Source organism: Heptranchias perlo, unplaced genomic scaffold (assembly GCF_035084215.1).
Source record: "Heptranchias perlo isolate sHepPer1 unplaced genomic scaffold, sHepPer1.hap1 HAP1_SCAFFOLD_481, whole genome shotgun sequence".
Taxonomy (NCBI): Eukaryota; Metazoa; Chordata; class Chondrichthyes; order Hexanchiformes; family Hexanchidae; genus Heptranchias; species Heptranchias perlo.
In genome coordinates this window covers 5,692-20,440 of record NW_027139496.1, presented here as the reverse complement: position 1 = coordinate 20,440, position 14,749 = coordinate 5,692, and the positions used below count along the sequence as shown (strand labels likewise).

At 49.1% G+C, this 14,749-nt stretch overlaps 1 protein-coding gene across 1 annotated transcript in view; it reads right to left on the bottom strand.

The window, feature by feature from the left end:
* Positions 1–14,430, bottom strand: part of LOC137313776 (choline/ethanolaminephosphotransferase 1-like) — a 41,720-nt gene extending 27,290 nt beyond the window's left edge. Inside the window, exons 1-2 of the mRNA XM_067979568.1 lie at positions 14,189–14,430; positions 12,234–12,318 (exon numbers count right to left, since the gene is read on the bottom strand). Coding sequence (XP_067835669.1) covers positions 12,234–12,318; positions 14,189–14,430 — 327 coding nt within the window. The remainder of the gene's footprint in view (positions 1–12,233; positions 12,319–14,188) is intronic.
* Positions 14,431–14,749: the final 319 nt, after the last annotated feature.

Below are 14,749 nucleotides of genomic sequence, written 5' to 3'. Positions count from 1 at the left end.
ATCATCCTTGTTTTCAAATCCCTCCATGGCCTCACCCCCTCCCTATCTCTGTAACCTCCTCCAGCCCTACAACCCTCTCAGAGATCTCTGCGCTCCTCCAATTCTTACCACTTGCGCACCCCTGATTCCATTGCTCCACCATTGGTGGCCTTACCTTCAGCTGCCTAGGCCCTGAGCCCTGGAATTCTCTCCCTAAACCTCTCCGCCTCTCCTTCTAGACCTAACAAAGCTTTTGGTTACCTGTCCAAATATCTCTGTGGCTCGATGTCAAATTTTGCCTGATGACAGAAACATAGAAAATAGGAGCAGGAGTAGGCCATTCGGCCCTTCGAGCCTGCTTCGCCATTCAATATGATCATGGCTGATCCTCTATCTCAATACCATATTCCCGCTCTCTCCCCATACCCCTTGATGTCTTGTGTCTAGAAATCTATCCAGCTCCTTCTTAAATATATTCAGTGACTTGGCCGCCACAGCCTCTGTGGTAGAGAATTCCACAGGTTCACCACCCTCAGTGAAGAAATTTATCCTCATCTCAGTCCTAAATGTCCTAACCTGTATCCTGAGACTGTGACCCCTCGTTCTGGACTCCCCCCAGCCAGGGGGAACATCCTCCCTGCATCCAGTCTGTCAAGCCCTGTCAGAATTTCATATGTTTCAATGAGATCCCCTCTCATTCTTCTAAACTCGAGTAAATACAGGCCGAGTCGACCCAATCTCTCCTCATACCAGAGCCCTGCCATCCCAGGAATCAGTCTGGTCAACCTTTGCTGCACTCCCTCCACGGAAAGTATATCCTTCCTCAGATAAGGAGACCAAAACTGCACACAATACTCCAGGTGTGGTCTCACCAAGGCCCTGTATAACTGCAGTAAGACATCCTTGCTCCTGTACTCAAATCCTCTTGCAATGAAGGCCAACATACCATTTGCCTTCCTAACTGGTTGCTGCACCTGCATGTTTGCTTTCAGTGACTGGTGTACAAGGACACCCAGGTCCCTTTGTACATCAACATTTCCCAAAGTATCACTATTTAAATAATACTCTGCCTTTCTGTTTTTCCTTCTGAAGTGGATAATTTCACATTTATCTACGTTATACTGCATCTGCCATGTATTTGCCCACTCACTCAACTTGTCCAAATCGCCTTGAAGCCTCTTTGCATCCTCCTCACAACTCACAATCCCACCTAGTTTTGTAACGTCAGCAAACTTGGAAATATTACATTTGGTTCCCTCATCCAAATCATTGATATATATTGTGAATAGCTGGGGCCCAAGCACTGATCCCTGCAGTACCCCACTAGTCACCACCTGCCACCCCAAAAAAGACCCATTTATTCCTACTGTTTCCTGTCTGTCAACCAATTTTCAATCCATGCCGGTATATTACCACCAATCCACGTGCTTTAATTTTGCACACTAACATCTTATGTGGGACTTTATCAAAGGCCTTCTGAAAATCCAAATACACCACATCCAAGTGAGATCGGAGGGGGATAAAGGAGGGCCCGAGAGCGGGAGAGCTGAGCTGAGGGAGATCGGAGGGGAGTAAAGGAGGGCCCGAGAACGGGAGAGCTGAGCTGAGGGAGATCGGAGGCGGGTAAAGGAGGGCCCGAGAGCGGGAGAGCTGAGCTGAGGGAGATCGGAGGCGGGTAAAGGAGGGCCCGAGAGCGGGAGAGCTGAGCTGAGGGAGATCGGAGGCGGGTAAAGGAGGGCCCGAGAGCGGGAGAGCTGAGCTGAGGGAGATCGGAGGCGGGTAAAGGAGGGCCCGAGAGCGGGAGAGCTGAGCTGAGGGAGATCGGAGGCGGGTAAAGGAGGGCCCGAGAGCGGGAGAGCTGAGCTGAGGGAGATCGGAGGCGGGTAAAGGAGGGCCCGAGAGCGGGAGAGCTGAGCTGAGGGAGATCGGAGGCGGGTAAAGGAGGGCCCCGAGAGCGGGAGAGCTGAGCTGAGGGAGATCGGAGGCGGGTAAAGGAGGGCCCCGAGAGCTGAGCTGAGGGAGATCGGAGGCGGGTAAAGGAGGGCCCGAGAGCGGGAGAGCTGAGCTGAGGGAGATCGGAGGCGGGTAAAGGAGGGCCCCGAGAGCGGGAGAGCTGAGCTGAGGGAGATCGGAGGCGGGTAAAGGAGGGCCCCGAGAGCTGAGCTGAGGGAGATCGGAGGGGGGTAAAGGAGGGCCCCGAGAGCGGGAGAGCTGAGCTGAGGGAGATCGGAGGCGGGTAAAGGAGGGCCCGAGAGCGGGAGAGCTGAGCTAAGGGAGATCGGAGGGGGGTAAAGGAGGGCCCGAGAGCGGGAGAGCTGAGCTAAGGGAGATCGGAGGGGGGTAAAGGAGGGCCCGAGAGCGGGAGAGCTGAGCTAAGGGAGATCGGAGGGGGATAAAGGAGGGCCCGAGAGCGGGAGAGCTGAGCTAAGGGAGATCGGAGGGGGGTAAAGGAGGGCCCGAGAGCGGGAGAGCTGAGCTAAGACCAGCGGCAGAGTTCCAGAGGTGACGTCACCAGTGAAAAAGTGACCGAGTCAACTGATTGGTAAGTAGGTTCAGGTGAGTATTTCTACTATTCTAAAGTGCAGCAACTAAAGTAAAAAGTTTGAGGTCTGCAGGTCTGATAGCAAGTAGTGTTTTTTTTTAAGTAAATCAAGGTCTCCAGTGTAGTTAACATTCTCTAAATTAAGAGTAACCTTATTTTGGAGCTGGAGCTGCGGGTGGATTCGCTGTGGAGCATCCGTGATGCTGAGATTATCATGGATAGCACGTTCAGTGAGGTGGTCACACCGCAGGAAGAAAAGAAATGGGTGACCGCCAGGAAGAGTAGAAGGACGAGGCAGGTAGCGCAGGAGTCCCCTGGGGCCATCTCCCTCTCAAACAGGGATACCGCTTTGGATACTGTTGGGAAGATGGCTTATCAGGGGAAAGCAGCAAGAGCCAAGTTCAAGGCACTTGCCTGGATGAGTGCAGGTCCAACAAGAAGCTCCAACAACACAAGAAGCTCAACACCATCCAGGAGAACGCAGCCCCCTTGATTGGCACCCCATCCACCACCCTAAACATTCACTCCCTTCACCACCGGCGCACAGTGGCTGCAGTGTGTACCATCCACAGGATGCACTGCAGCAACTCGCCAAGGCTTCTTCGACAGCACCTCCCAAACCCGCAACCTCCAACACCGAGAAGGACAAGAGCAGCAGGCACATGGGAACACCACCTGCACGTTCCCTTCCAAGTCACACACCATCCCGACTTGGAAATATATCGCCGTTCCTTCATCGTCACTGGGTCAAAATCCTGGAACTCACTTCCTAACAGCACTGTGGGAGAACCTTCACCACAAGGACTGCAGCAGTTCAAGAAGGCAGCTCTCAAGGGCAATTAGGGATGGGCAATAAATGTTGGCCTTGCCAGCGATGCTCACATCCCATGAACGAATAAAAAAAACCACAGATGGCTCTACTGCACAGGAGGGGAGGAAGAAGAGCAGCAGGGCTATAGTGATAGGGGATTCAATTGTAAGGGGAACAGATAGGCATTTCTGCAGTTGCAAACGTGACTCCAGGATGGTATGTTGCCTCCCTGGTGCTAGGGTCAAGGATGTCACGGAGCGGCTGCAGGGCATTCTGGAGGGGGGAGGGTGAACAGCCAGTAGTCGTGGTCCATATCGGTACCAACGACATAGGTTTAAAAAAAAAGGGATGAGGTCCTGCAAGGTGAATTTAAGGAGTTAGGAGATAAATTAAAAAGCAGGACCTCAAAAGGTAGTGATCTCAGGATTACTACCAGTGCCACGTGCTAGTGAGTATAGGAACAGGAGAATAGACCAGATGACTGCATGGCTGCAGGGATGGTGTAGGAAGGAAGGAAGGATTTAGATTCCTGGGACATTGGGACCGGTTCTGGGGAAGGTGGGACCTGTACAAGCGGGACAGGTTACACCGGAGCAGAACCGGGACCAATGTCCTCGCGGGGGTGTTTGCTAGTGCTGTTGGGGAAGGTTTAAAAAAAGTGGAGGGGGATGGAAACCTGAGCAGGGAGACAGAGGAGGGGGAAAGAAGACAGAAAGGGAAGAAGCAATAGTGGAAGGCAGAGAAAACAAGGGCGAAAAACAAATAGGGCCATAGTGCAAAATAAAACTAAGATGATGAGCAATCTTCAAAGTCTAAAGGCATTGTGTCTTAATGCGCGGAGCATTCGCAATAAGCTAGATGAATTAACAGTGCAGATAGGTATTAACGGGTATGATATAGTTGCGATTACGGAGACATGGCTACAGGGTGACCAAGGATGGGAACTGAACATCCAGGGGTATTTAATATTTAGGAAGGACAGGCAAACAGGGAAAGGAGGTGGGGTAGCTTTGTTAGTAAAGGAGGAAATCAATGCAATAGTGAGGAAGGATATTGGCTCGGAAAATCACCATGTGGAATCTGTATGGGTGGAGCTAAGAAACACCAAGGGGCAGAAAACGTTGGTGGGGGTTGTCTGTAGCCCCTCAAACAGTAGTGGAGATGTTGGGGAGGGCATTAAACAGGAAATTAGAGGCATGCAAGAAGGGTACAACTATAATCATGGGTGACTTTAATCTACATATCGATTGGTCAAACCAAATTAGCAATAATACTGTGGGGAAGGAATTCCTGTAGACTGGGAATTGTGCAATGAGAAAGGATTAATTCACAATCTTGTTGTGCAGGGTCCCTTCAGGGAAGAGCGACCATAACATGATAGAATTCCTCATTAAGATGGAGAGTGAAGTAGCTGAATCCGAAACTAGGGTCCTGAATCTAAACAAAGGAAATTACGAAAGTATGAGCTGTGAGTTGGCTATGATAGATTGGGGAACTTTACTAAAAGGGATGACAGTGGATAGACAATGGCTAATATTTAAAGAACGCGTGCAGGAATTACAACAATTATTCATTCCTGTCTGGCGCAAAAATAAAACAGGAAAGATGGCTCATCCGCGGCTTACAAAAGAAATTAGGGATAGTATTAGATCCAAAGAGACATATAAAATTGCCAGAAAACCCAGCAAGCCTGAGGATTGGGAGCAGTTCAGAATTCAGCAAAGGAGGACAAAGAGATTGATTAAGAGGGGAAAAATAGAGTATGAGAGTAAACTAACAGGGAACATAAAAACTGAGTGTAAAAGCATCTATAAATATGTCAAGAGAAAAAGATTAGTGAAGACAAATGAAGGTCCCTTACATTCAGAAATGGGGGAAATTATAATGGGGAACAAAGAAATGGCAGAACAATTAAACACATACTTTGGTTCTGTCTTCACAAAGGAAGACACAAGAAACCTCCCAGAAATGTTAGGGAACCAAGGGTCCAGTGAGAGGGAGGAACTGAAAGAAACCAATATTAGTAAAAAAAAATGCTAGGGAAATTAATGGGGCTAAAGACTGACAAATCCCCAGGGCCTGATAATCTACATCCCAGAGTACTAAAGGAAGTGGCCCTGGAAATAGTGGATGCATTGGTGATCATCTTCCAAAATTCTATAGACTCTGGAACAGTTCTTACAGATTGGAAGGTGGCAAATGTAACCCCACTATTTAAAAAAGGGAGAGAAAAAAAACACGGAATTACAGACCAGTTAGCCTAACGTCAGTAGTGGGGAAAATGCTCGAGTCTATTATAAAGGATGTGATAACAGAACACTTGGAAGGCATTAACAGGATTGGACAAAGTCAGCATGGGTTTATGAAAGGTAAATCATGCTTAACAAATCTACTGGAGTTTTTTTTTTGAGGATGTAACTAGTAGAATAGATAGGAGAGAACCAGTGGATGTGATGTATTTGGATTTTCAGAAGGCTTTTGATAAGGTCCCACACAAGAGGTTAGTGTGCAAAATTAAAGCACATGGGATTGGGGGGAATATACTGGCATGGACTGAGAATTGGTTGACAGACAGGAAACAGAGAGTAGGAATAAACGGGTCTTTTTCCAGGTGGCAGGCAGTGACTAGTGGGGTACCGCAGGGATCAGTGCTTGGGCCCCAGCTAGTCACAATATATATCAATGATTTGGATGAGGGAACGAAATGTAACATTTCTGCGTTTGCAGACGACACAAAGCTGGGGTGGAATGTGAGCTGTTAGGAGGATGCAAAGAGGCTCCAATGTGATTTAGGCAAGTTGGGTGAGTGGGCAAGAACATGGCAGATGCAATATAACATGGATAAATGTGAGGTTATCCACTTTGGTTGTAAAAACAAAAAGGCAGATTATTATCTGAATGATGATAGATTGGGAAAAGGGGAGGTGCAACGAGACCTGGGTGTCCTTGTACACCAGTCGCTGAAAGCGAGCATTCAGGTGCAGCAAGCAGTTAGGAAGGCGAATGGTATGTTGGCCTTCATTGCAGGGGGATTTGAGTACAGGAGCAAGGATGTCTTACTGCAGTTATACAGGGCCTTGGTGAGACCACATCTGGAGTATGCAGTTTTGGTCTCCTTATCGGAGGAAGGATGTCTTTGCCATGGGGGGAGTTGAACAAAGGTTTACCAGACTGATTCCTGGGATGGCAGGACTCTGGTATGAGGAGAGATTGGGTCGACTAGGCCTATATTCACTCGAGTTTAGAAGAATGAGAGGTGATCTCATCAAAACATATAAAATTCTAACAGGACTTTTTTTTATTATTCGTTCATGGGATGTGGGCGTCGCTGGCGAGGCCAGCATTTATTGCTCATCCCTAATTGCCCTCAAGAAGGTGGTGGTGAGCCGCCTTCTTGAACCGCTGCAGTCCGTGTGGTGAAGGTTCTCCCACAGTGCTGTTAGGAAGGGAGTTCCAGGATTTTGACCCAGCGACGATAAAGGAATGGCGATATATTTCCAAGTCTGGATGGTGTGTGACTTGGAGGGGAACGTGCAGGTGGTATTGTTCCCATGTGCCTGCTGCACTTGTCCTTCTAGGTAGGAGAGGTCGCAGGTTTGGGAGGTGCTGTCGAAGAAGCCTTGGTGAGTTGCTGCAGTGCATCCTGTGGATGGTACACACTGCAGCCACGGTACGCCGGTGAAGGGAGTGAATATTTAGGGTGGTGGATGGGGTGCCAATCAAGCGGGCTGCTTTGTCCTGGATGGTGTCGAGCTTCTTGAGTGTTGTTGGAGCTGCACTCATCCAGGCAAGTGGAGAGTATTCCATCACACTCCTGACTTTTGCCTTGTAGATGGTGGGAAGGCTTTGGGGAGTCAGACTCGATGCAGGGAGGATGTTCCCGATGGCTGTCGAGTCCAGAACCAGGGGTCACAGTCTCAGGATACGGGGTATGCCATTTAGAACCGAGATAAGGAGAAATTTCTTCACTCAGAGGGTGGTGAACCTGTGGAATTCTCTCCCACAGAAGGCAGTGGTAGCCAAGTCATTAACTATATTCAAGAAGGAGATAGATATATTTCTTAATGCTGAAGGGATCAAGGGATATGGGGAAAAAGCAGGAACAGGGTAGAGTTAGACAATCAGCCATGATCATTTTGAATGGAGGTGCAGGCCCGAAGGGCCGAATGGCCTACTCTTGCTCCTATTTTCCATGTTTCTATCCACTGGTTCTCCCTTATCTATTCTACGAGTTACATCCTCAAAAAACTCCAGTAGGTTTGTCAAACATGATTTCCCTTTCATAAATCCATGTGACTTTGTCTAACCTCGCTGATATTTTCTAAGTGTCCTGTTATCACATCCTTTATAATAGACTCTAGCATTTTCCCTACTACTGACGTTAGGCTAACCGGTCTGTAGTTCCCTGTTTTCTCTCCCTTTTTTTTTTAAAAAAGGATAGTGGGGTTACATTTGCCACCCTCCAATCTACAGGAACTGTTCCATAATCTAGAGAATTATAAACAATTTTACAACACCAAGTTATAGTCCAGAAAATAAAATTGCTGGACTATAACTTGGTGTTGTAAAATTGTTTATAATTGTCAACCCCAGTCCATCACCGGCATCTCCACACCATAATCTAGAGAGTTTTGGAAGATGACAACTAATGCATCCACTATTTCCATGGCTACCTCTTTTCATACTCTGGGATGCAGATTATCAGGCCCTGGGGATTTATTGGCTTTCAGTCCCATTAATTCCTCCAGCACTATTTTTTTCTATTAATACTAATTTCCTTTAATTCCTCCTTCTCACTAGTCCCTTGGTTCCCTAGCATTTCTGGGAAGTTATTTGTGTCCTCTTCCGTGAAGACAGAACCAAAGTATTTGTTTAATTGCTCTGCCATTTCTTTGTTCCCCCATTATAAATTCTCCCGTTTCTGACTAAGGGACTTACATTTGTCTTCACTGATCTTTTTCTTTTTATATACTTGGAGAAGCTTTTACAGTCCACTTTTATGTTCCTTGCAAGTTTACTCTCACTATTTTTCCCCTCAATCTCTTGGTCCTTTTTTGCTGAATTCTAAACTGCTCCCAATCCTCAGACTTGCTACTTTTTCTGGAAACTTTATATGGCTCCTCTTTGGATCTAATACGATCCTTAATTTCTTTTGTTAGCCACGGTTGGGCCGTTAATCCTTTTGTGTTTTTGCGCCAGAAAGGAATGTATAATTGTTGCAATTCATGCATTCGTTCCTTTAATGTTAGCCATTGCCTATCCACCATCATGCCTTTTAATGAAGCTTCCCAATTCTATCATAGCCAACTCACTCCTCATACCTTCGTAGTTTCCTTTGTTTATATTTAGGACCCTAGTTTCAGATGGGACTACTTCACTTTCCATCTTAAATGAAGAATTCTGTCATATTATGGTCGCTCTTCCCTAAAGGACCCTGCACAACAAGATTATTAATTAACCCCTTCTCACTGCACAATACCCAATCTAGGATAGCCTGTTCCTGGTTGGCTCCTCAATGTACTGGTCTAAAAGACGGTCCTGTTAAGCACCTTGGGACATTTTACTACATTAAAGGCACTATCTAAATGCAAGTAGTTGTTGTTTGAGGTACAGAGAGGGAGACAGACGACATCAACAGAGAGAGAGGAGAGGAGATAGTGCAGTACTGAGGAAGTGTTGCACCGGAGGTGCCGTCTTTTAAATGAGACGTTAAACAGAGACCCCTTCTGCCCTCTCAGGTGAACGTAAAAAATCCCAAAGCAATAATCAAGTATTTATCCTTCAACCAACATTACAAACAGATCATTTATTTCACTGCTGCGTATGGGATCTTGCTGTGCACAAATTGGCTGCCACATTTCCTACATTACAACAGTGACTACGCTTCAAAAGTACTTCATTGGCTGTAACGCGCTTTGGGACGCCCCGAGGTCAAGAAAGTCGCTATATAAATGCAAGTCTTTCTTTCTCCTTACCTCCCTCCGTGCTTCCTTCAGCCTAACCTCAGTGATTGGGGAAACTTTTAGAGACAATAATCCTGGGCAAAATTAATTGGCACTTGGAAAAGTAAAGGCTAATAAATGAAAGTCAGCACGGATTTGTTAAAGGAAAATCATGTTTGACTAACTTGATTGAAGGCTATTAAAAAAAAACATACAGGATCCTGGGCTATATAAATAGAGGCAGAGTGTACAAAAGCAAGGAAGTTATGCTAAACCTTTATAAAACACTGGTTAGGCCTCAGATGGAGTATTGTGTTCAATTCTGGGCCCCACACTTTAGGACGGATGGCCATGGAGGGTGCAGAGGAGATTTACTGGAATGGTACCAGGGATGAGGGACTTCAGTTATGGGGATAGACTGGAGAAGCTGAGGTTGTTCTCCTTGGAACAGAGAAGGTTAAGGGGAGATTTGAATGAGGTGTTCAAAATCATGAACAGTTTTGACAGAGTTAATAAGGAGAAACTGTTTCCAGTGGCAGGAGGGTCGGTAACCAGAGGACACAGATTTAAGGTGATCGGCAAAAGAGCCAGAGGTGGCATAAGGAAACATTTTTTTTAATGCAGCGAGTTGTTATGATCTGGAATCCACTGCCTGAAAGAGTGGAGGAAGCAGATTCAACAGTAACTTTCAAAAGGGAGTCAGATAAATACTTGAAGGGAAATAATTTGCAGTGCCATGGGAAAAGAGCAGGGGAATGGAACTAATTGGATAGCTCTTTCAAAGATTCACCACACGATGGGCCGAATGTTTGAATTGTTGTGTTTCAAAGCCTAAGATACAATTTTTTTGGGCACCCAGGATGCTATGAACCTGCCTGTGAAATGCAGTGTACAGCGACTGAAGCTTGTTTGAAGGTCTATCGATTTCAGTTGGGGGGGGTTGGGGGATCTGCACTTGGAACCTGCAGCAGTTAATATTTCAAAGAGACCAGGACCGGGCTGGGCTGCGATGCCCTCATGGTCAAATAGTCTGCTGCCATTCCACTATCAAAGCTCACATGAACTAACCACCAGGTGGTTGCCCTCCAGTAACTTGCCCGATACCTGCAGAACAGTGTCCCCGCAAGGTGCTGCAAAAAGGGGTGCAGAAATCTCCAGCTGCAAACTGGAAAGTTGTGCTGGTGAAGGGGGCCCTGTGTGTGGGAGAGTTTAATCCAGCAGCACTCAGTGTTAACACCATCTCGATCCCACCTCAGTGGGTGACGTACTAAAGCCCGCACGCCACCGACTCAGGTCTTTGTTCAGCTGTCTTGCACCCTCTCCTAATGGGCTTGGCACAGTGAGGTGAGCAAAGCCTCTTTGACCTTTACAGGTTGAACACCCTTTGACTCAGAGTAAAGCAAGTGAGTTTTCTAATCTGGGCTCCCTGAGCCTTTGGGCTGGGAGCCCACTCACACCACCGGCCCAGCTGGGCTCCACTTGACCTGCAAAATATCTTGGCTCTTCCCCATTCCCATGCGCCAGCAATCAGAGGAGTTGGCACAGTGATCTGACAGTCTGCCACTCAAACTGGCAGTGATCAGAGCGCACAGCATTTAAACAGAGCCAGCCCAAATGTATCACAAACCCCAAGGCACTGGCCTTAAATAAAATGACACAAAATGGAACTGGATGAGTGCCACATAGTGGACCAGGAACCTGGAGGCAAATTTCCATGCATTAGTGAAAGGACGACAGTAAGCCAGGTGGTGGGAGGCAATTGCCACAGCTTGTCAACCTGCAGCTCAGTGTCCCAGTGCATGCTTCCCAGGGGACACAGTGAAGAGGACAGTCTCCACCCCACCCACCTGCTGTTTGCTCCCATCCTTTCCCCAGGTAAAGAGGGGTCAGAGTTCAGTTATTAGATTAATTACCATCGATTCCCAAAATGCAGTTCCTCCACTCGCAGCCAATAAAAACAGGACAATTATGAAGAATTGCACTTCAGTCACATCAATTCTGATTGGGTGAGAAAAGCAGAAATCAGTATTAGAGCCATTCATTGGAAGTTAATCATCCCAAGCAAGGTAACTGCAGCTCTATCATGCACCAGAACCAGGGAGTAACCCACTCCCTCACTCCTCTCCTCACTCAACAACGCTTCAATTTCTCAAGACACCATTCGCAATTCATCAGTGTGAAGTCTCTTTGACCTTTACGAGCTGTACCGGCCCCACCACACAGACCGGGAAGGTGCCGGCATCAATCCCTGGTCTACACTCAGTTAGTCAATCTCAGCTCGGGGTAGCGAGAGGGCCATTGTAATCAGCCTCAGTGCCCTTCAGCTAGGAAAGAGTGCAGGGGGTGGGGGAGGTGTTTCTGCTCCTGGACACCATCCAGTTATCTCTGCTGAAAGGGTGTGGATGCTGGGGGGGGGGGGGGGGGTTAAAATCGGGCTCAGCTCTGGGCACAGAGCTCCCGCTGATTCTCGCCCCATTGTGAAGGATGGTTGGTTGTGCAAGACACTGGAGGGCTGTGGAACAATTAACGCCCCAGGAAGGGGGTAACACTTCCAGCAGAGGAGGGAGAGGGAGAGAGGGAGACATCAAGTACAACGCCTTCGACCATGGTAGAGTGTCTTGTACCCACCAAACCCCATTTCTCCCCCCCCCCCCCCCCCCCCCACAAACCCAGACAGTGTCGGAGCCCCGGGAATTTCAAATGGTGCCTTGCATCACCTCACCAATTTGAAGAATACGGACACACAGCTGCTTTAGTGAAAGCCCTGCATTTCTGCGCTGGAGACCCCACTTCCATTTAAAGGGTTAATTGTCGATGGGGCACAGCCACGTGATGGGAAGCTGGGGACTCGAGGGGGCGAAGGATCGCGGAGTTACTGATTGGCTCGGGTGCGTGATAGAGCGGCTGTCCGATTGGCTACATGCAGTCAGCGAGTCGGCCCCAGAAGGCCTGTGTTTACCGGAATATTCCACAGTGACGGGCCCACAATCACCGTCACAACTTGTGCAACTACAACACAGAGCTGAGCTTCGGTCACATCGAATCTGTCAGTCAGAGAATAATCGTAAAACAATGAAACACAGTAAAGACGACAAAAACAGAGTGAGTATCAAAAACACCTTCAGAGAGTCACTGCGTTCCATGGAACGGGAGGAGGCTTTGGGACAGGCTGGGGTCATAGTGCAGGTCACTGCTCACTCACCCAGGGTCCTAGGTCACCTCTGCTGCTGTGAGGGGTTACACTGGCTGCAGCAAGTAACTTCAAAGGCAGGCGGTGGTGGGATTTAAACTTGAGCTCTTTGTTAAAACAAGCTGGTGTCAGACCACCAGGTGCCTGGATATTGCAGCAAGTTAGCACTTCTGTGTTCGAAGCTCATTCGTGCTTTAATAATGTCAACCACCTAAACATCAGTGTGCAACCCGTGTAAAGAGAGAGACAGAAGAACATGTTCGACACAAGGTGCAGCACTGACCATACATTCAGGGAGCTTCGGTAAAATTGTGGGGATGTGTGGGAATGCACTCGATACCCAAATTTCTGACACCAGGTCTTGGCAGAATGCCACGCTCCCCAGGCCTCATTGAGGAAGCTTGACCAGTCCATGGAACGACAGCTTCAAAACCTTCACACGATCCCAACGTCACTCGTGGATCAAGACAAATTGAGAAGGAATGGGAGAGCTTCACTCTGAGCCTCTGTGCCCTTGGGGGATAGTTCAGGAATGTTGCTGCCCCCCCCCCCCAACAAGGGGCGGGTCCCGCGCTGCCCCCCTCTTCACCCCCCCCCCCCCCCGAGGGGCGGGTCCCGCGCTGCCCCCCCTCTTCACCCCCCCCCCGAGGGGCGGGTCCCGCGCTGCCCCCCTCTTCACCCCCCCCCCCCGAGGGGCGGGTCCCGCGCTGCCCCCCTCTTCACCCCCCCCCCCCCCCCCGAGGGGCGGGTCCCGCACTGCCCCCCTCTTCACCCCCCCCCGAGGGGCGGGTCCCGCGCTGCCCACTCCCCCAACGAGGGGCGGGTCCCGCGCAGCCCACTCCCCCAACGAGGGGCGGGTCCCACACTGCCCCCTCTCTCCCCCCCCCCCAACAAGGGGCAGGTCCCACACTGCCCCCTCTCTCCCCCCCCCCAACGAGGGGCTGGTCCCACACTGCCCCCTCCCCCACCCCCAAGGGGCAGGTCCACACAACCCCCCCCCCCACCTAACGACGGGCACTCGGACTTGAGGCAAAGCATCGGAATGGGATTTATTTCTTCAACTCACGTTTAACGGGTCACTTTCTCGCCCACTGACTCCTGTCAAACAGACAAGAGATTTTTTTACCCTTTGGAGGAGACGGGGACACATTAGAGGGAGTCTGGTGTGTTAACAACAGGAGGACCAGAGAGAGCAAGCACTGACCCCGGGGGGGGGGGGGCGGGGGGCAGGGAAATGTAGAACCTGAGAGCTTTGGTCATGAATCAATATTGGATTGAGCAATATACAAACACCACATATTCCAAAAAGTCCACACGCACACAGCATTTAATAACTCTCCATACACGCACACAGCATTTAATAACTAACTGTGCATCACAGCTGATTGATTTCCATCACTAGGACATGGGGCTGTGTCATTTCTGATTGGGTTGCACATTTGACCCAGATTTGTTTTAACCCCATGGAAAGGAACGTGGACAAGTTCCGAAATGGCACCGACTGATTTACACTTCATGTCCCTGCCCCTGGAGGGGCTCGGTTGTACCAACGCTCCCCATACAGAGCATATGAAGGCAGCAACGAACCCTGACTCAACACAGCCAGGCAGGCAGCTCACAGACATGGCCAGAAAGCAGCATGTCTGTTGATCTGGACTGCAGCCCATCTCTAAGCCTATGTGCGTGTATTTCAGTATCTCCCCCACTCCCCGCCTTATACTCACATCCCGAAGCGCAGGGTCCCAGAGACGTACGTCTGCCAGTGCGCACAGTAGAACATGAAGACCCCAGCGAAGCAGCAGAAGAACATCCAGTCTGGGTTGGTGCCCAGCTGCACAGCGATACAGATTCCCAGGACCACAAAGACTGCGGAACGGAAATGGGCACAGGGTTTATTCTCAACACAGAAACTGCACCGAGCAATCCTGTTGACACCCAACACCCTGGGATTCAATGCACCATCCATACCAGATGTTTAACACCTGCACAATCCCCTCCCCAGTCACTGCTGCTCTCAAAAGATCTGTTAAGGAACGTCGAATACCTCTGATGAAACCAGGTCCCTGTCTGGAAACAATGAAGGGGACATCACCCCTTCCAGCCCATCGTCTCTCAATTCAAGTCAGCCACTGGGGACATGAACCACACGAGAGATTATTAGTAAAATGAGAGCAGACGGAATGGGATGGAGCTTTTTTTGACATGGGTGGATAATTTGTTGGGTGGTAGGAGATCGAGAGTGGGGATAAAGGGAATGTGTTCTGATTGGTGGGGTGTGACAAGTG